The sequence below is a fragment of the Melospiza melodia genome, chromosome 21, assembly GCF_035770615.1.
Source record: "Melospiza melodia melodia isolate bMelMel2 chromosome 21, bMelMel2.pri, whole genome shotgun sequence".
Lineage (NCBI taxonomy): Eukaryota > Metazoa > Chordata > Aves > Passeriformes > Passerellidae > Melospiza > Melospiza melodia.
This window is the reverse complement of record NC_086214.1, coordinates 3,117,886-3,139,103: the sequence shown is the minus strand read 5'-3', so window position 1 is coordinate 3,139,103 and position 21,218 is coordinate 3,117,886. Positions and strand designations below refer to the sequence as shown.

At 46.2% G+C, this 21,218-nt stretch overlaps 1 protein-coding gene across 2 annotated transcripts in view; it reads right to left on the bottom strand.

Annotated features, from left to right (window-relative positions):
• BAZ1B (bromodomain adjacent to zinc finger domain 1B) overlaps positions 1-15,966 on the bottom strand; it is a 40,953-nt gene extending 24,987 nt beyond the window's left edge. Inside the window, exons 1-7 of one of the 2 annotated variants that reach the window (XM_063174146.1) lie at positions 15,777-15,966; positions 9,742-9,858; positions 7,565-7,709; positions 6,578-6,776; positions 5,079-5,200; positions 4,096-4,293; positions 1,296-2,991 (exon numbers count right to left, since the gene is read on the bottom strand). In XM_063174146.1, coding sequence (XP_063030216.1) covers positions 1,296-2,991; positions 4,096-4,293; positions 5,079-5,200; positions 6,578-6,776; positions 7,565-7,709; positions 9,742-9,858; positions 15,777-15,889 — 2,590 coding nt within the window. In that variant the 5' untranslated portion in view covers positions 15,890-15,966. The remainder of the gene's footprint in view (positions 1-1,295; positions 2,992-4,095; positions 4,294-5,078; positions 5,201-6,577; positions 6,777-7,564; positions 7,710-9,741; positions 9,859-15,776) is intronic. The other variant, XM_063174145.1, reaches the window with a different exon arrangement.
• Positions 15,967-21,218: the final 5,252 nt, after the last annotated feature.

Genomic DNA, 21,218 nt, shown 5'->3' with positions numbered 1-21,218 from the left:
TATAGAAGTAGTCAAGGTGTAAGAATAGACTGGGCTGAAGAAACCCTGGATAAAAACCGTCATATCACAGAATCATGGAATGGTTTGGGCTGGAAGACACTTTAAGGATCATCTTGTTCCAACCCTGCCATGGTCAGGGACACCTTCCACTAGACCAGGTTGCTCTAAACCCTGTCCAGCCTGGCCTTGGACACTTCCAAGGATAGGACAGCCACAGCTTCTCTGGGCAACCTCTGCCAGGCTAGGATGGATGGGACTAGGGGCAACCTGGTCTAGTGGAAGGTGTCCTTGCCCATGAAGGGGGCAGGGGGGACCATGATCAACTTTTAGGTCCCTTCCAATCCAAACCATTCTGTGATTCTTGGTCTCCCAGAACAGATACTCCCACATTCCAGCTAAGGAGCAAAAGCCAGGCTCCATGAGGGATGCTTATCCCTCTCTTGTTTCAGAAAGAAAATAACCTAGATTAGCTACATGGTCCACTTCCATCTACCCAGCATCCACATTTACAACCAATACAACCCCTAAACTGTAATTCTGATGTGTTCTCTCTTTACACCTATACTCCTCAAGCAGCACTACTTGCACAGAGACAGGGTCTGGTGTTGCAACTCATGATTTAGAGAGGTTTGAGTGGACAGTTTATATTTACACAGCTCCATAACTAATTCATTAAAGCGAGAAACACTAAACTGAGATTTATTGCCCAAATCCTAATATGAGAGAAGGGCTGCTGGCAACAACCTGACCATGGGAACAGCAGCAGGGCCAGCAGTAGGAACTGATTTTAGGCAGGAAGTATCTCCTCTGTACCCAAGAACCAGATGATGTTTGGACATAAGACAAATTTTTGGTTCTTTTCTGTTCCCAAAACAGATACTGTCTTGTCCAACCTCTCTGGGCCTGCCATAATTAGAAAGGTACTGAACAAAAGACAGACACAAATAAAAAACTAGAAGCAAGTATTGTTTTTTCTTAAATTTACAAAGTTTAAGCTGCCACAGGAACCACAGGAGATGAACTATAAATCTCCAATGAGTATATCCCTTAAATTCCATATAGCCATCCTTATTTGTGGAATTTAGACAGTAAATCACAAAAGAAGAGATCACTTGGGTTTATACCGTGTTATAATGGTGCTGGAGCCAGTGCTCTATTATGTCATTCTGAGATCTATATTCCTACGTTTTATTTAGGTTTCATTCAGAAAATGCTTCTGGAAACAGGCTGTCATTTTTGCCATGAAGTTATTCCACAACACACAAACACTCTACTCACTAGGTAATTTTTCTTACCTCTCATTTGTATTTCTTGTTGCTCCCTCTCTTTCTTGGCTTGGATGGCAAGAAGGCGCCTGCTCTTCACAGCACTGATCATATCATCAGCTTCGATTTCCACCCGGTGCTCTATTTTCATAATTTCGTGCTTTTTCTTTTCATTTCTTCCCATCACATGCTCTTCTTTCCCATTCTCCTTGCTTTTAGCCACCATTTCTTTTCGCTTCTGTTTCTCTGCCCTCTTCTTGTCATTTTCCTCCTTCAGGACAGCCAGGCGCTCTTTCCACAGCTCAGCCGAGGCCTGCTGCTTGGCCTCCACATGGTCCTGCACCGAGTATGTCATTAGGATCCGGTGACACAGTGCTCCAAGGATCCGCAATTTCTCTTCAGGAGTCAGCTCAAAGAACTCCGATGTCTCCAGTTTCTCCAAAAACTCATCCTGTACCTCATTATCCTCGAAAGCTGCCAAATCCTTACTTTCATCTACGTTATCTGAGACCTCGCTTTCCTCTTGCACGTCTGACTTGCGCAGGCACAGGCGAACCAACTCTGAAGCGGAATGCAGAGTAAGTGGGATTTCAGAAAGTTTCATTCCCAGCTCAGCATAATCCTCAGCAATTTCATCCTGCAGCAGGGTCTGCAAGAGAATGACCAGTACTCTGTTCAAGTACAGGAAGCCTCCCTTTTCTGCACAAAGGGCTTCCATCAGGGACACTGCTGTGATGGGATACTGAGCATCTGGCATTAGTAACCCTGAGTAACAGCTCAGGAACTCCACCACCATGGCCACATCCCCAAAAAGTGTGTTAGGAAGTCCCTCTGGAGTATCAACCAGCTTAAAAGTAGGCAATGTCTTCCCTTTCAGATCTTGGTCCTCAAATCTCCTCTGTTTTTCCAGTTTTTCCTTCATCTCCTTCTCCTTCCGCTCCTTTGCTCTTTCCTTCAGTTTCTCTTTCAGCTTTTCCCTTTTCTTCTTCATGTACTCCTTCCGCTGTTCCTCAGTCATGGTGGCCCATCTCTTCCTGTGTTCCAGGAGCTCATAGCGTTTCTGTACCAAGCCTCGTAAATCCTCAGGGAGACGGGCACGGTCCTCATTGGAAAGCAGCCGAGCTGTTTTGGAGATGATGCAGGACAGAGCACTTTTTTTGTCTTCCCGATCTTTGTTTTCTTTGTAATAAGCAATGAGATGGAGCGCTGCAGGAGGCAGATGTTTCTGGGGTTTCCTGGAAGATCCAGGGGTGCCTCCAGAATTCCTGGGAGCCCTGGATACCTTAGTGGTACCTTTAGCCATGTCCAGCAGTGTAATTTGCTTCATTTTCATCTTGGGGGTCTTCAAACCTTTTCTGGGAGACTTTGCCTTCCCTGACGACTTCTGCCCATTCAGAACCTTTTTGCCTCTTTGCTTTTTGTCCAAGGATTTGCTGTTCCCCTTTCCTAGTCGGCTCCTCTTTGGAATGTGAAAGTTAGAACCAAGTTTAGCAGGTGACACAATTTTCATCACCTCTTCCAGCTCCTCTTTAGGACAATTTGAGTTCTTAGAGTTTTTCACCTTCAGCGGAGAGCCAATTATAGATTTTTCCAAATGCACGTGACACCACAGGGTTGGACTCAGTGGCTGTCCCAGTGAAGATCCATCTGCTTTGGATTTCTTAGGAAGCTTTCTTTCAGGTGACCGAGAGCTCTTCCTCTTGGCTGAGGGATTGAGAGCCATATACTAAAATTAAAGGAAGAATTATTTTGTATTAATATTGAAAGGTAAATAAAGTTATCTAGATATCTGTCAATTATTTTTGCCCATTTTTTTTTTTTTTTCTAATGAAATTGCTCATTGCTCTAAGGGTAACAGGCTTTTGCAATCATAATCAGTCAGAGAATGGCCTAGGTTCAGAGGGACCATAAAGATCATCTTGTTCCAACCCCAGCCACAGGCACGGACACCTACTACTAGACCAGGTTGCTTTAAGCCCTGTTCAACCTGGACTTGGACACTTCCAGGGATGAGGCAGCCACAGCTTCTCTGGGCAACCTGTGCCAGGACCTCACCACCCACACAGGGAAGAATTTTTTCCCAATATTCAATTTAAACCTACTCTGTGTGAGTTTGAAGCCATTCTCCCTTGCCCTGAACAAATATTTATCTCCTGGTTTTACAACAACACTTGACAGTCTATGAAAAAGTTTACTGAATGAACAAAATAGTGCTTTCTACACCAGAAGATGGATTTTAAAACAGCGCATTTCATGGTATGGCATTTAGTTGGTTAATATTATATTTGGCTGGTTAGCCCTAAGGGCTGGAAGAACCCATTCATGCTATGTATGTATTCAGTACTAAATTTGTATTATCTGCCATCGCTCAAGGCAGCCCTGTACATGAACCAGGCCTCATGAAGTCACATGCATCCAGGTCTTGGGCCCAATACCTGACACTACCACATAAAGACTGCAGCTCTCCCATTTTTCTTACACCAGGAACTTTATTTTACTTGTAGACAAGTAATGCAAACCATTGGAAAAATTAAAAGGCAGTTGCATCTCAAGTTTTCAAAGCAGACCACTGTTCCAGATGTTCAAGCCATGTCACCTCTCAAAAGGTCACCCTTCAAAAGAGTAGGTATTCCTGCTCTGCTTCTCTCTGGAAATGGCACTTGGGGACATGGTTTAGTGGTGGCCTTGGTGATGCTGGGTAACAGTGAGGTTTGATGGCTTTCAACCCTAATGATTTTGTGATTCTAAAACCCAACCAGCACACTGAGGTCTCTGCCAAGACTCAAGGAATGGGCGGCAAAGCAAAGCAGGTACTTTTAGGAATTCTTACCTTATGTGGGTCAAGCAAGAAGTCACTGAATTTACTGGGGAGAGAGTACTTCTTCACTAACTCATCCTCCACAACCCAGGGAGCGTTCTCACACGTGCCAGCACGTAGCGCATTGTGACGGATGAAGTACCTCAGGATCTCCTTGTTGGGAGGACGCTCTGTACGGACTAAGCTATCTGCTGGAACGTTGCTGATGATCTTGGAGATAAGAGACACTGTTAATGATTAACTTCTAACCACATTATAAATACAGATCATATGCCTATAAGGAACAAGGATCATTGTACTGCTTCATGTCCGAAAACTCCTCGCTCATTCAAAGCTGTCAAGCCAAACAGAATTTGCAGAACTGAGACACAGAGAGATTGGTAGGAGAATCAGATAGCTAGAACAGTAGAAACCATGAGTTTATGATGCAGATTTTTTGCCAAAGCCCACTGTTTTATCTCTGGCCTTCCTGCAGCTTGTGCTTGCTACTGACTTTTAAGCTTTTACATATACATGTTTGATTTTTTTTTCCTGAGACCAAAGGAGCACCTCTGCACATGGTACTCTTTGAGGTCAGCACTGCCTCACTTGTCAAATTACCAAAAAACAGACAAAAAGAACAAAGCAGTGCCACAGCTATCCACAGCTTCCCAAAGCACTGCCACCTCCAACTCAGAGCAGCTTGGTCAGGACAACAGCAACAACGCCATTCATGATTTCACTGGTCTCATGAACTGCAAGATCAGAGATGAGGCATTTAACAGCAACCACAATAAAACTCTGTGACTCGGTGTGTGTGGTACCAAGAGTTTCCATGCACAAAACCCAATTACAGATAGAAACAGACGGGCTGGTCAGCCTCACAGACAACTATCCTGCTTCCAGTGCCATGACTCTGGCAGAAAGCACTACATTGTGCTGTATAATCACCGACAGTGATTAACTAAACTTGCATATTCATGTTATAATACAAAGGACTCAAGCAGACAACTCACCTTATCTTCATTTTTCAGTTTGACATCATATTTGTGTGGCAGGAACTTAGGTGGGACCCACTTCCTTTCTTCCTTCTTCAACGAAGTGGGAAGCTTTCGAGGAGACCTACGTGCTCGATCATCTGATAAAGAAGGCAAGACACAGTCTTATTATTAGAGTTAAAAAGAAAAAAAAAAAAAAAGAAGGAAAAAAAAACAGTTAAAAAATTGAGAAAAATTGAGACCACTACTGGACAGGGCATCTGTCTTCTTGGTATCTATACACTGTTTGGTTAAACTAGAACTTTAGGAATATAACCCAAACTGGATTTTAGAAATAGCCAGAAGATACAGGCCAGGAATGGAGGCCCAGACCAGCTCTGAACTAAGGAGGTAACATCTATCTTCACGGAGTAAAAAGGACCATCTTCATTTAAACCCATCTCTCTGCAGTAAGCTGCAACTACCTACCCAAAGGGAGAAAATGCAAGATTTATGAAAGGGAGATATAACCCTACCAGTAAATCTGCTAAGGGAACTCCTCCAACAGCCCTGACTGCCTATGCCATGCCTTCTTTGAAACAGTTCCATGATAGGAATCACTGACTTTGTTTTGTCTTAAGAAAAGAAAGCAATCTCCAAATGTTTTTGTGGCTACCACAGAATCATGGAATAGTCTGAGATGGATGGGACCTGAGATGGATGGGCCATTCCATGCCCCCATCACTAGACCAGAGACACCTACCACTAGACCACCATGCTACAAGCCCTGGCCAATCTGGTCTTGGACACTTCTAGGAACTGGGCAGCCACAGCTACTCTGGGCAACATGTGCCAAGGTCTTACCACTCTCACAGGGAAGAATTTCTTCCTAGGATTCAAAGAAAACAATAAAGCAAGCATGAGGGATGAGAGGAATAATCTATTAAATATACAGAGAATAAAAGTAGATGTTAAACCTAAATAAAACTTAAGAATATAGACCTCAGAACCACATTATAGAGCACTGAAGCTCTAGCACCATTATACCTAACATGGTATAAACCCAAGTGACTTCCTCTTTTGTGATTTAGTGTCTAGATTCCACAAATAGGGATGGCTATATGGAATTCCATCAAAGAGCACCTGGGTATTTGGGTGAGGAAGAAGAAATTACTATCCATTCCATCCTGAAGTTAATTTTAAAAAGCCAGCTTCATTTGTTGTTGCATTCTATTGCGATAAAACATACATTTATCCCTTGAACAGTTCAAAGCCACATGGATGATGCATTGCTTTTGGTATTACACCTCAGAATGACAGCACATTTTCCACTTTAAATCAGGCAAGAGCATCTGAAAGCAAACAGCACTGATGCCCCAAAAATTCACCACTAACAAGTACAATTCTGGATTTTCACCCTATAACACTGTTTTGACATTCACAGCCCAGCACCGAGATGTAAATATAATCACTGAGCAAACTCCAACACTCACTGCCAGGTGCTACCTACTGCCCTGCCATGCTGTCTCTCTACTTACTCATACTATCCCTCCTGCTGTCATCTTCCTTCAGCTTCACTTCCTTCTGGTTGTCCTGGGCTGCCTGGCTGGAGTTCTCCTTGTCACTGGATGGAGAATCACAAGCTCCGTCAGATTTTTTTTCTGAGGCCTCTTCGTCAACTTTCTCCAGGGGATGCATTTTCACAACTTTTACAGGCAACATTTTCTCCTTACCAACCTGCACAGAAATATTGGTGAAGAGTGAACTTGAACAAGACAGGTGAGCTAATGGGCTTTAACATTATGAGGAAGGGAAAAATACCAGCTAAGAGACCTAAAAGCGGAACTCCCAACTCACAGCATTTTCCAATGCTGCTTCCTCAGCCTAAGGACACAGCATGTGCACAAGGTAGCCCCAGTTTAAGAGACTATGTCTTAAACGTTGCCCACACACAACATTAACTCCTCCCCATTTCAATAAGTTGGAGTTTTCATCAACATTCCCAGTTTTGGAGGAATTTTCAAATCTTTAGGGTCTTTTTAGAGATTTTTAAGCTTTGACTTCAGGCTCCATTTGTTTCAGACTACTGCTCCTTCTGGCAATGTGTCAAGTGAAAAGATTATGACAGATGATAATTTTTAATTTCTTCTAATTAAATAATGTATTTATATATAAACAGATCATCACATATTTAGGCAGTATAACAATTTTATCACTTTCCCACGCACACACATATATTAGTCATTTTTTGCTTGCTATTATTCCAGGATCCTGTTGCAGGACCCCTAAAAACCATCCAGTTCCAAGTCCCTGACATGGACAGGGACACCTTCCACCAGAAGTATGGCTCACAGAACCATTTTCCATCCAAACGCAGGTACTGTCACTGGGATTCTACACAGAATAAATTTTCACATCCTTCTAATAACTTGAGTGGCTAACATATTCTTCCTGTCTCCTACCTTTAGCTATCTGGAGTTAGCCCTATGCAGAAGCACAAGATAAAACAGAGAACATATCCTTACCTCAAAGTCACACTCTTCACCCACTGCGAATTTGGTCATGATCTCCAACCAAGCTGCATCCACCAACTTTTCCAATGATACAGTGTTGTGGTGGACTATTTCCAGGACCAGTTTCTCATACCAGATAGGAAACTCCTCCTTTAAGCTGAGCAAGCATAGAAGTTTTCCTTATTCAGGGGAATAAAAGCCCAAATGCAAAGTACCCTCCCATTTCCCAATTCCAGGAATTCCTGTTAACAGCCACAATGAGGCAGATGCTCCATTAGCATGCAAACATTCAAGGGTTTTTTGGTCCCCTCCTTTCCCTGGGTGTTAGCTGGCATGAAAATCCCAAATGTCCTGGTTCTTCCCAGAAAGAATACTGTAAACACTCAGGAAGAGTAGCACTGAGTGTGAACTCTTTCATGATAGTTATTACTGTTCCTCTATTAGATATTAAATACAGATCCAGACGATGCAATTATCCTGGGGCTTGTTACTTTAAAATGCTTGTTTCCAGTAACACCATGATTCTGATAAAGATTTAGTATTTCCTTCTGCCCCAACAGGCTGCCAGTGCAGTAAAGACAGGGGCAGGCTTACACAATCATATTATCTTGCACGTTTCATGTGTCATGACCTTCAAGACTTTTCATTCAAAGAAATGAAAACAACACTAACTTCCTTTCTTTCCCTTCTAAAAGTTGACATCAGAAAGTTCGCAGGGACACTAAGGCATATGTTGCACAAAGTCTTCTGGGCTAAAAAGTAAAGTCCGTTTCAAGTTACCATAAGGAGGAAAAAAATACTCCATTTTCCCAAAGCACTTTCATCTTCCCAGACTCCAGGATCCGTGGCTGAGAACCTTCAGCTATATGTGCTGTGTTACAACTGCCATAAGCAAATGTATCCCTTTAGCAACCTGCCTAAATGAACTTTTTTATCCAGCTTAGTGTCAGGTATTAAAGCAAACTACCTGGGAAACTTTTCATCCACTTTCAAAGAGACAAGACCAAAATCTCATTTTACAGAATCTTCTCACACCCCACTCCCCCACTCCATATTAGAGAGACTACAGCTAAATTTGTTATTGAGAAATTTGAGAAATCTCCTGTTTCTATTTCACTGACATTTCTTAATGTTTCCAGAAGTGGTCAATCAATCCAACATGGACAACCAAAAGAAAGTAGCAGCAGACCATTGAGTTTTGACTCAGGATTTTAAGTTTATGGAGCTGCCTTCAAGAACACCAGGGAGCAAAGCCTGAAGGCAGTAGTGTATCACCCCTCAAAGAAATTAGACTATTAGCAAATGGGCTTCTTATTTGTTGACTTTAAGATTGTGATTAACCACAAATGATGGAGAATTTTTCCTTAGGAGAAGGCTGTGAACTCTGCCAATGGATCAGAAACATGAAGAGAAGCAGCAGAAAATTCCACCTCTTAGGTGATACCACTGACATTGTCCACAGTTTTTATCCTGGGGAAAAAAAAGTCACAGAAGTCCAAGTCATAAGTTGACAGAATGGAGAAATATATCACTTGTTTAGCATAATTCCTATGATTTGGTAATCACACAATAAATTATATGTGTTGGTTGAGACAAGGACTTGCACCTTTACAGAAAATTCATTTCTAAGAAAAGGGCCATGCTGGATCTCATCCAAGGGTTCCTGTGGGCTAGAGAAGGTCAGGGCCACAGCAGCCCAGAGGAACACAATTTGCACAGAACAAGGACTCTCGTTGCTTCAAGTAGAGTAGATTCTCCAAAATCTCACTACAACTTTTTTAAAATTAGTGCAACAACTCTAATGCAGACCTAGAGTAAGTAATTACAGGTGCAGACCTGGCTGATCTCATACATTTCAACTGACTCCTTTTATTCTATTTCGACTGTACATTGTTCAAGATCTGTTATTTTTCCCTCTAAAATATTCCCAACACTCCAGGGGCTTTAAAATATGCCAAGTGCCCTATGCTGAACTATTTTGGTTCAAGTAATACCAAGATACAACACCAAATAAGTAAATTACCAAATTGTATTAGTGATGGTTTAAAATTTGGACTTCATTTGCTTTTAACTCCAGAATCCCCAGATCTCCTTACCTCACCTCACCGACTAGCCACACATTCCCAAGCCCACTCTTACACCCCAACACCTAAAGATAAGCACAAACCCACGTCGCCACCAGTACTTACAGCTCAGCAACTTCCTGCTCCTCCTCCCAAGCCTCTTTGTGTGTCAGCTGGCTGCTTCCTGTGCTCTTGCACGTCCAGATCCGCTCGCTGTATCGCTCTAAACGTGCTTCGTACTCTCTGTACGAGTAGCAGCTCAGGAAAACAGGATTTATGCAGTGGAAACCACAATCACCATAGCACAAAACAGTAAACTCTAATCAATTCTTATGACCGGAGCGTACAAAGGCCAAGGAGAGCCTCAACACACTCTGACCCTGTGACCACCATGAGGATGTTGCGCTAAATCAAATGTGCTGGTGCGTTCTGAGGCCAAAATGCCCGTCCTGCTCATCCTGGCACAAAAGGTTCCACACCACCAATAGCTCAGCTGCACTGCACAAGGGGAACACAGATGGCTGAAGGTTTCACAGCACTGCTAGATTACTTCAGCTTTTCCAGGCTGATACACTAGAAAACAGCACAACCAATGTCACAGGCACATGCAGGAAGTACAGCATGGATTGCTGCTACATTCCTGGCAATAACTGTTGTGGCACTGCTAGTACTAATGCCCTATGGTGGTGTTACAAAATCCAGATGCAAATTACCAGGCTACCCATCACCCCCAATCTTTTGACAAAAGAAAAAACAACCTATTTGAAACTGAAACCCCTAGAAAGGCCATTTTTTTTCCTTTGGTTTCCAAAAATATCAGCCTTCTGCATTCCAAAATGAGGAGCTCTCTCACCAACTACATCACTTCCTTCATGGAATCACAGGATCCCAGAATGGTGTGGGTCAGAAGGGACATTAAAGTCGATCTTGCTCCATCCCCCTGTCATGGGCAGGGACTAGACTAGGTTGCTTCAAGCTCTGTCCAATCTTGCCGTGAACACTTCCAAAGCTTCTCTAGACACCCTATGCCAGGAGCTCACCATCCGCACAGCAGAGAACTTCTTCCTAATATCTAATCCAAACCTACTGTCTTTTAATTTGAAACCATTCCCACTTGTCCCATCACTTTATGCTCTTGCAAAAAGTCCCTCTCTGTCTTTCTTGTTGGCTCGCTTCAGGTGCTGACACTCCTCTGTCACAACCTCCCTCAAAGTTACATTATTCCAGGTGGAATAACATGATTAAAGGCTGCCTGAGCAAGCCATCAGGGTGCAGAGAGCAATAGCTACTCTGCTGTGAGCATGTTTAGCTGCTCTCCCTGCTCCACCTGGGTGGTAATTAATAGTCAGGGTAAACAGAGAGCAGCTACTTCACACTCACTATGGACAGAAGATGCACAGGCACAATTATCAGTGTGGTGTAAATCCACACCAATTGCCCCATGACCAATGCCACATGCCTTCTAATGGGAAGTTATGAGGAGACATTCTAAGAGAGGCAGGAAAAGCACCTTTTGCTTCTCCTGCATATGCCCTCCGGTGCTAAAGCCAGCATGAAGCATAAGGCACACTGGGTACAGCCACAGCTCAGCCCACTGCCGCACCAGCACTGCTTTGCAGAGTCTTGTGGGAGCAGCAGATTGCTCTATGCTCTTGCACAGACAGAGCCACCAGTCACAGAAAAGCACTTGGTGCGTCTCACACCTTTTGCCATTCAAGAACATTGTAGTGTGACCAACCTATTTCTTTTTCTTTTTTAAGATTCTTATTAGGAATTACAATTCCATCAAACCAAATTTCCTTAAATGTTTCCTCACAGCCCCAAGGTAAAGCATAATAAGGTACAGCAGCTGCATTATGGGTGTTGATGTACAGGTAACTTGCAGACATAGCAATCTTGCCCCGTGATCAATGCAAGGATATTAACCAGGAAGAGTCAACTCCAGAAGTCTGCCACAGTACTCCCTTTCCCTGAAGCACACTGCAAACTCCAGCAGAAACCCTGTGGTCTCTCAGCTTGTCCTGCTTGTGGAGTCTCCTGCTCCTCAGCAGAAGAAAAGACCTGACAATTCATCACCCTACTATAATTCAAGCCCTCTGGTCCATTCTTACCCTCTTTAGGGTTTAAAAGATGCTAAATTTTTCACAGAAACAAAAGGTTCTGTGCTTCAGGGACAGGAAGTGTGATCATTGCGGTGGAGCAAGGAAAAAAATCACAGCTCATCTGCAAAGCCCCACTGCCCAGCCCAGGAGTGCCACTGTGATGCCTGTTGTAGCGATACTGAGCTAGGAGAGAAAAAAAAAAAAAATTAAATCAAACAAGAAACCAGGAATTCTCTTTGAATTTACAGCAACTTGAGGCTGGAACAGGTTGCCCAGAGTAGCTATGGCTGCCCCATCCCTGGGGCCAGGCTGGACAGGTCTTGGAGCAACCTGGTCTACTGAAAGGTGTCCCTGCCACAGCAGGGAGTGGAACAAGATGAGCATTAAGATCCCTTCCAACCCAAACCATTCTGAGATTCTATGATTCAATAACCACTTTAATAATGACTAAGTTGCAACCATAACACTATTTATTCCTGTGCCTTTCCCACGAAGAACAGCCTTAAAACCAAATCCAATCATCACAGCAGACAAGCTTAAATGCAGGAGCAGCAGCCATCTTCAGCTTCATCTGCAATCCCTCTGCATTCTTCCCTTGGTTTCCTTCTGTGTATCTGTGGAATAACTGAATGACACATTTTTTCCCCTAACATCATTTCCCATATCAGTAGGAAGATCCAAGAGACTTTTCCGTACGAATGTTCCACTCCTTATCCACACCTATGAGAACAGGCTTAACCTCACCATATCAGGACTCACATTTCTCAGACAAGCCTGGAATTTAGACGTGACACATAAGGTCATTCCCTGTTCAGCTCAGATCTGCCTCTTCCATGCAATTTAATTCCACCTCCAGCTGGTCAGTTCATCTAACACTGACGCTGGACACACTCCTTATCCAGGGCTCCAGACTTGTCCCACAGCGCTGACCCTGCCTTTGTGCTCTGCCAAGAGCTCCAGATCAGGTCCTGCTTTGAATTCCTGGGGCCAGCACAAAGCCAAAATGCAGGAGGATGTTTCTGCAAAGTTTACTATACCTCAAACTTTCCACTACATATACACTGCTTGTCTTTTCCACTCAGACTGGAAACAAACCCAAGAAATTTCAGATTGTTCAGTAGGTCTGATCTAGGACTGCAAGTCATCATTGCCCCTGGTATGCCATAATCAATCCACCTCTCTACACAACTGGAGCCTCCACTGCCAAAAATTTCCAACACAGGAATAAATAAAATCCTGGACACAAGCTACACTGCCCAAAAAGTTATGAATAACATGTATATTAAATGAAAGACCTGACTATCCACTGTGCAGCTGTTAATACATCACATCTGTTTGCATCCCACTGCAGATCACCCAATGCTGAAAGATGCCAAAATTAAAGTACAAACAAAACTACAGTAGAAAAAAGGGACCTTTTTAAAGAAAGATGTTTAAAAGTAACCAAGCTAACCACTGCACAAAACAACTGCTGACAGAATAAAATGTTTACTTTTGCCTCAGTTCCTTCTACTTCCCTGCGCTGATACCATACGGGAGTATGAACTAAAGAAGGACAGCAGGCTGTTATCCAGAGAGGAGACAACACAGCTTCCCAAAACCATGTGCTGGAAGCTGGGGCAAAGCTTTGGCTGGAACAGCCCAGGCTGGTTGAGCTCTCTAAACCCAGCTTATCTCCTGATCCGGCAGCAGTTTTCCAAACCAGGTTGCAGCAGACCCACACGCCCACAGCTGAGCTGACCGTTCACCAGGGTACACACTGGGTATTTGGGAGGCTGCAAATACTCAGCATCCACTGCACTGGCAACAGCACTGTACACATCCAAAGCATTGTCCTGACACTGAGTCTATCCCTGGCTGCCCCACAATCTGCCATCCCCACACCCACACAACTAGCAGGACTCAAGGCTCTGCCAGGACGCAAAGGGCTCTACACAGCAGGACTTCTCTTATAAGGTTTTTGCAGGATTTGGCAGTCAAAGGAAACCACAAAAAGCTACAAGGGAAAATAAGGCCAAACAAACACCTCAACTCCACTGACCAGCTTATTCCACTCCCACTGCTACCAAACACTTCCATAACACACACCCAAGGGGAAGATGTCTCTCCTCATGCACGCCACCACAGTCTCCATTTTTTTGTGTGACCCAATCTGCTGCAGCTGCAAATTTTAACAACAACAAAAAAAGCTTTAAGAAATTTTGGTGTCCTTCAAACACCTCACTTGTAGCTGTGCAGTACAAGACCTTACACAGTCTTTAGGGGAAGAGCTGATCAATAATTTTCCAAGATAGAAGACAATTCAGGAGAATATATTCTGTCAGATCTTGGCATAAATAACACTGGGTGAAAACTTAGGTACCTCCTGGCACACTCTTAGTAGGCTCTCCCATCTACCAGAGCCACTCCTCCTCAACACTATCTAGGATAAATGGAAGTGACCAAAAATGCCCTCCAAGTCTTCCTTGGGTAACATCTCCCTCCAGCTCACTGGCTCATTTGCAATTTTCTGTTCCACTTTTGGCCTAGCATATATTATACACCGTCAACAAGGCAAAGCAGAAACCCAACATTGCTAGGTTTCTCTTTTTAGCCTCATGACGTCTGTCTGCCAAGATGAACTTTCTAGAACATGCTAGGCTGCCTCCCACAGCACCCCATGAAATACTTCCTCCAGGAAAAGAGCACCTCTCCAGAACCTCAGTGCTTGCCTTGGTTTCTTCTTTCCTTCTAATCCTACAGCTAACACCCCCCTCTCTCAGGATGAGAAACTATCTTTTTCCCTCCCCCTTAATTTTAATATCCCCCAAGTGTTTGCAGAAACGTGTCCTCCACCTACTCGCTCGATCCACAAGAGCCATCTAACAAAATGGTGCTTTCAGAAGGAGCCCCAGAGCTCCCCTGTGCTGTTTTGACAAGGCAGATGGCCCTTAAAGCCATGTCTTATTTATAAAAGTAGTATTTAGACTTAAACTCGTCTTTTTGATCACTGATCACTCCTCACAGGTAAAAAGATAGAACTGCCTGGTCAGGTGGATGACTGAGCTACTTTCAGTTTGCACACACCAAAAAACCATGTTGGTGTCACAGACTGCATGTTTTAATTTGAAACACAGTTAAAAAGCATGTCTCCAACACTCCACCTAACTTGTTTTACTGGGCTACATTAGAATTTTTTATAATATTTTACTGAGTACATATAACAATGGCTACCTGCACTCAAGAGATGCATTTCCTCTTCAAAGGCCACCTAATCCTTCCTAGGGGCTTCCTCTGCTTGTTCTGCTCACTGCAGAAACAAGACGCTCTTCAACACAGGGTATATGGAAGTTCTGGAGCCCCTTTGTCTTCCACACTGCCAACACTTCCTTCCCATATCCATGCATTCCCTCTTACTTAGAGCCCTTCCTTAGTTCTCAACTCAGATCCTGATTTTTATTACACAAACACCAGCCCAGCCTTCTGCAACAGCAAGTCTGCACGTTACAGCGCCGAGGTCCTGCCCCTTCAGCCCTGCTGCGGACTTAGTCAGTAACTGCTGCCGCGCAGCTCTGTCAGACACCAGTCTGGCCTACGGCCACTTCCTGCGATCAAAGGCTGTCACACGCAGAGGAAAAAAAAAATTTAAAAATTGGTTTTTATGCAAAAGCAGCCCAGGAAGAGATACACTCGTAACGAAAGCCTGGGATGTACACAGCGAGAGCTCCTACCGCTGTTTAATTCTCTAGAAATTAAGGACTGCGGAAGCCTCCGGTGGCAGTGTGCTCCTGGCCCGCGGGAGTGCGTGAATTGCTCTGATAGCCCGCTCTGACGGCGCCGGGTCCCCGTTAGCTCCGCTCCCCACCCGCGCCAGCCCCGCGGAGTTGCTGTCCCACTTCCCCCGCCCGCCCGGAACAGGCTCCGGAACTCCTCAGGGAACAACGATCCCGCCGAGCCCAGGGCAGCGCCCGCCGCGCTCTCCTCACGGTCCCACTACCCGCCCGACCCCACTACCGCTTTGTTCGGCTCCACGGCCCCGGGACCCGGCCCGGCCCCCCCGCGCCCCGGTGTGGCGGATACTCGCGGGTGCGGAAGGCCTCCTGCGTGTGGGGGATGACGAACACCTCGCCCGGCTCCCCCGGCGGCAATGGCTTAGCCAGCGGGAACGGCTTGCGGCCGAGTAGCGGCGCCATGGTGAGACCCGACGGGGCCCGGGCGGGACGGTTGAAAAATGGCGGGAGATTCCGCTCCCCCTCACGGCGAGCGGCGGGACCGGCCCCGCGCGCGCGCCCCTACCCTGCCGCCCCGCCCCGCAGCACCCACCCCCTGCGCCGCGGTGCCGACAGCCTATTGGCTAGGCCCCTGCTCCGCCAGCTGCGGATTGGTGTCACGGCCAGTCGATCGCACCGCCTCGCCCCGCCCCGCCGGCGCGGTGGGGTGAGAGGTCGCGTTATGTAAGTGGCGGCGCAGCGCACGGCTCCATTTTGTAGCCCCCCGTTATCCGCCCTCTCCCCCTGCCGCGCGGCGACCAATCACAGGGTACTCCGCCCCCTCTGCCTCTGTGACCACCAATCAGAGCGCGTTCCGGCCACCGCCCCGCCTCGCGCCCATCCGGGTACCCCTGCGGGGACGCGCGCCGGGCTTTGTCCTCCGCGTCTGGCGCGGGGCATTGTGGGGGTTTGTGTGGCGGGCGCAGCCGCTCCCGCAGGAAGCCCCGGGCCGGGCCCGCCGGTGCGGACTCTCAGCGGCCCCTCGGCGCCGGGTCCCTCCGCTCTGCGGGGAGGCGGAGCGGCGGCCTCCGGGGCGGATGAGGTTGAAGAAGAGGCAGGAGCTGCGGCCTGGGGGCTGTTGGGACAGTGGAGAGAGAGGCTCGGCCACCCCGTGGGTGCTGCTCCTGGGAATGGAGGAAAGACAAAAATTAAGAGAGTTGTGGGTTGGGTTTTGTGGGTTTATGGCTTTCTTTTTCTTCATAGGAAATGTGTGGGGAGATTTTGTGGCATGAACATTTACTGGGGATTGGAGGGGCGGCAGCAGTGAAAGCAGAAGCTGTGATCTCATAGCTCTTTCCAAGGGTTTGGAAAGGAGATTTGTGTTTACTGTGCAAATACATTTCAGGGATCCTGGGTTTGTGCTGTTCATGGCACTGAAGACTAGGTCTAGTTTTTACAGCCCTGTCGTGGCTGCTTCAGGATGAGAAGCAGCAGCCCTGGAAAACTGCTTAGAATCATAGAATCCCACAATGGCTTGTGTTGGAAGGGACCTTAAAGATCATCTTGTTCCAACTCCTGCCGTGGGCAGGGATCCCTTCCACTAGATCAAGCTGCTCCAATCCTGTTCAACCTTGCCTTGGACACTCCCAAAGATAGAGCAGCCACAGCTTCTCTGGGCAACTCGTGCTACGGCCTCACCATTCTCACAGGGAAGATTTTTTTCCCAATACCCAATCTAACCATGCGCTATGTCAGGCAGTTGGACACTCAGATTACCCCCTGCCTGTAAAGGGCTGTTTATGCTGGGTGATTTGGCCCAAGGGAATGTATGAACTGAGACCAGTACTGCTCTGGAGCAAAAAAATTAATGGTATCATTCATTTCCCTAGAAGACAGGAGAGTAACTGGATCTCACATAGTATTCTCCAGATATTATTAATAATATTAATAATAATATTAGTATAATTGTAATTGTATAATAATTAGTAATAATTGTAGATGTAATAATCAGATTATTATTAATTCACTAGATTGCTTTCTAGGAATGAGGATCTCATAATTTCTGCTGGTGAAGTATTTAAATAATTTAACTTCCCTGGGTGCACACTCATTTGATGTGTTGTGTAATTCTGGGGAGAAGTTTGGGCTGTAAGTATCCCTGGAACACAGCAATTGCATAATGGAGCACAGTGTCTGCTGGAATCAGAAGTCCAGTGTATTTTCCACAGCATTGTAAATGGGCAGGAAAGAAGGTTAATGCTGTAACATAAGTGTTCACTCTTTCTTTATTGTTGTTGGTACTAGTAGTAGTATTCTGCAATGGAACAGGTTCCCAGTGAAGTTATGCCCCATCCCTAGAAGCGTCCAAGGCTGGGCTGGACAGGGCTTGGAGCAACCTGATCTAGTCAAAGGTGTCCCTGTCCATTATTTAGATGGAACAAGATGGTCTTCAAGGTCCCTTCTAGCCTATCTCCTCACATGATTATATGATTCTATTTAGTACCAGAAGAGATATGTATTACCATAAATCCATCAGTGAGTGTAAGAATGGTTATTGAGGATTCCCATTACCCCTGTAAGGGGCTGTAAGAGTTGCTTGAAAGCACAGTCAGCTCACAGCCAGTGAAGCAGGTTCTTGTGTGACTTCACGTGGAGCTTGGCTTCATTCCATGTTATTTTGTCAGAAATTAGAGTACCTGAGCTTGTTGGAACCCAGGAAATTCCTCTGGCTGCCCTGGAGGACTCGAGCCCCTGTCCGGGGGCTCAGAGACCTTGGCACAGAGCCCAGGACCCCTGTGCCTTTGATCTAGCTCTTGGAAAAAACAATTACCAATCTTATATGAAGAATTACAAGCCATGACAGTTTAAGTAGAATGATAGTGTATTTATCACAGGGTGAAAAAATAGATTTTTTGGAGTTTTTAGAATAGGGGTTCAGGGGGCAAGATGGAGGAATCTGGGCTCGTCCAGCCTTTCTCCTTCTTCTTGGCCTCCATCTTCTGCTGTGATGTTGGCACTCTTGATTGGTTTAGAGTAGAAGCTCACTGTCTAACATAGGTCATAGGTATTGGAAAGTAACTGTAAATATTGTACACGTAGTTTTTAGTATAAAAAGATAACACTGCCCGGGGGCAGGCAGAGTGCCTCTGACTGTCTTGCTGGGCAGACCTCGGCAGGTCAGAAGAAAGAATTTTATAGATAAGATACAATAAACAACCTTGAGACCGAGAAATGAAGAGTTCTGACTCCTTCTTCAACCCCCGGGCTGGGAAAAGAGACTTTCTGACATATCTCAGGGTCACTCTGACCAGCTAGAGACCCCGAGAGAGCTGAAATTCTACGTGCCCTCTGGGTTTGAGGGCAAAGTGGGGAGGAGAAGGAAAATAAGTGTAATGAACTGAGGGAGAATGGGGAGCAGATACACACCTGTGGAGCAGTATAATGTGGGAAGAACATGCTTAGCTGGAAGGCAGTGTTGAGTGAATATGGCCACTCTGTAGCTCTGACACTGTGGGGACACATCAGGGGTCTGATCCTGGGGAATGGCAGCATGCAGGGAGGGAGGCAGCAGGCATAGGGATAGTTCTTGGACAGGGAGCAGCCTCAGAGGAGCCCGAGGCAGGGCAAGGAGCTGAGGGAAGCAGAACCACAGGGAGGGATGGGAGGGTGAGGTGCCTGTCCCCGCACATCCACTGTGGAGCCATGTCCCTGTTCCTCCATAGCAAACCACTGGGATCTGAGGCATGGCAACCTTCCAGTGCCAATGCAGGACTGGTCAAGGTCTGGTGTCCCCCAGTCATTTTTCAAGCTGGGAAATTGTATGTAGTTCCTGGCACAGGTTAAACATGCACTGACCTGAGAGCTGTTCATTGACCCTGCAGCTGCTTGCTGAGGCACACAAAGGTTGGGTTTCTCTTCATGGGTGGTACCTGCCCGTAGCAGCAGCTTGTTAGCCTCAGGAGCTCTGAGTTACTCCAGGATGGTTTTCCAAGGCTGTTGTATACTGTCTCCCAGTGCCCAGGAGATGGCACTCCTGCATTTGGACAGTGTGTGCAGCTGTTCTCCAGACACACCAGAGGTTGTCTGAAGAGGAAAATCCCATCATCATCCCAACTCGTTTGCTTCTGCTAGGGAGGGAAGTGACCACGTTTGCACGGTCTGGTGATATATCCTGTTCTGGGACATACCAAAGCTGGAGTGGTGAGCTGTGAGAACAGTCTCTGCTGAGCAGGCAGGCATTCCTGGGTGTGTATTGATGGCAGAAACTCCAGCAATGGGTTGGTGTCACTGTCAAATGAAAGCATCCTTATGAGGATGGAGCCCACTGTCATGAAGCCTTACCACTGGCTGCCTCTTCTCAGCCATGGCTGGTGCCTTTAGCATTCCAGAAGGGAGCACATGATGGAAATCACCATTGGACCCCTTGTTCCTCACAGACTTTAACCGCTCTTGCCCTTTCCCTCAGTCCCCATCTTCCCTCGCCTTCACCAGCAGTGGACATAGAGGAAATAAAAGCATTTGGACTCACTTGAAATAACCTTCCACTCCTGTTAATTGCTGGTGGAACTAAGTGGATTTATCTGTATGAGTTGAATGTAGGTAGGAGGTGAAGCTGTGACCCTGGGGAGGTTCTCAGATTTTCCCTCTTCAGAAACAAAAGCAGATTTGCAAGTCTGGTACATGCGTGTTTAGAGAGCAAGACTGAGTTTGTGACCCAGAGGAGCGAGGAGCTGGTGAGTGGTGGGAGAGGTGACACAGGGGTCTGTCCAGACTGGCCATGCTGCTGGTCTGACTCTTGCCTGGCCTGAGGGCACCTGAGGAGGTACTGCATTGATGCTGTTCCTAGCAGCTTCCAAACACACTCGTTGTTTGACCTGGTGGTTTGCAAAGACCTTCTCTGGGTCATGGACTTTCTCTGTACTGACACAGGAGGGAGTCAATGTGCCTAATCTGTGGACACAGCATCCTGCTGATCTGTCAGCTGTTCTTGTGATCTCTGCTTGAAAACTGTTTCCTCCTATGTTCCTACATCTTCAAGCAATTTCTTAATTTCCCCATCCTTCCCAGGGCAATAGGGACTTCCCAGTTACCGCTCCTCTGGGCTGGTGAACCAGCAGAAGCCAACTCTGCCCCAAGTGCTCCAAGGTCAGTTTGATCCTAAATGTGATTTTGGCCATGTGGGTCATAACATGCCTCTCCCCTCACCCCAGGTAGCTGCCAGGATCCAAAATCAGGGATTGCCCTCACCCCAGTGCCTGCTGGACTACACAGTGCTGGACTACTCAGTGCCAGCTGTCTGGACATTGTGCTGGCAAGGGCCTCCATAAATAACACAGGATTTGGGAACAGGACACAGCTGTGAGTGGGTGGCCAAGGCTGCCACCCTGCTGTCACCACTGATGCTCCCCAGAGGGGAGCTCCCACAGGGCTTTGCATTTGGAGCTGCAAGTAGCCTTGTGTCTTTCAGAGAAAAAGGAGAGAACTGTTTAATCCTGGAGGACCTGGAAGAGCCACAAGGAGGGGACTTCAGGGAGGATTTCATTAGAAATGGTCCAGATACATCAAACTATCTCCTGCAGGAAGCCGTACCCCATTACTGCTTCTATGTGCAGGACAGCTTACAGTACTTATTCTATTAAGAGCCTGGTGCTGCTTTGATACATTCCCAGGAGACTGTGATAAAATTTCTGACACTATTTTCCTCGACTGATTGCAGGCAGTCACTTCCAATGGAACTGGCTGCCTGCCTGATGCTGAGGTGACATTGTGTCCCTGACAGGCAGGCAGGTTCCTGGTGGAGTGGACACAGCAG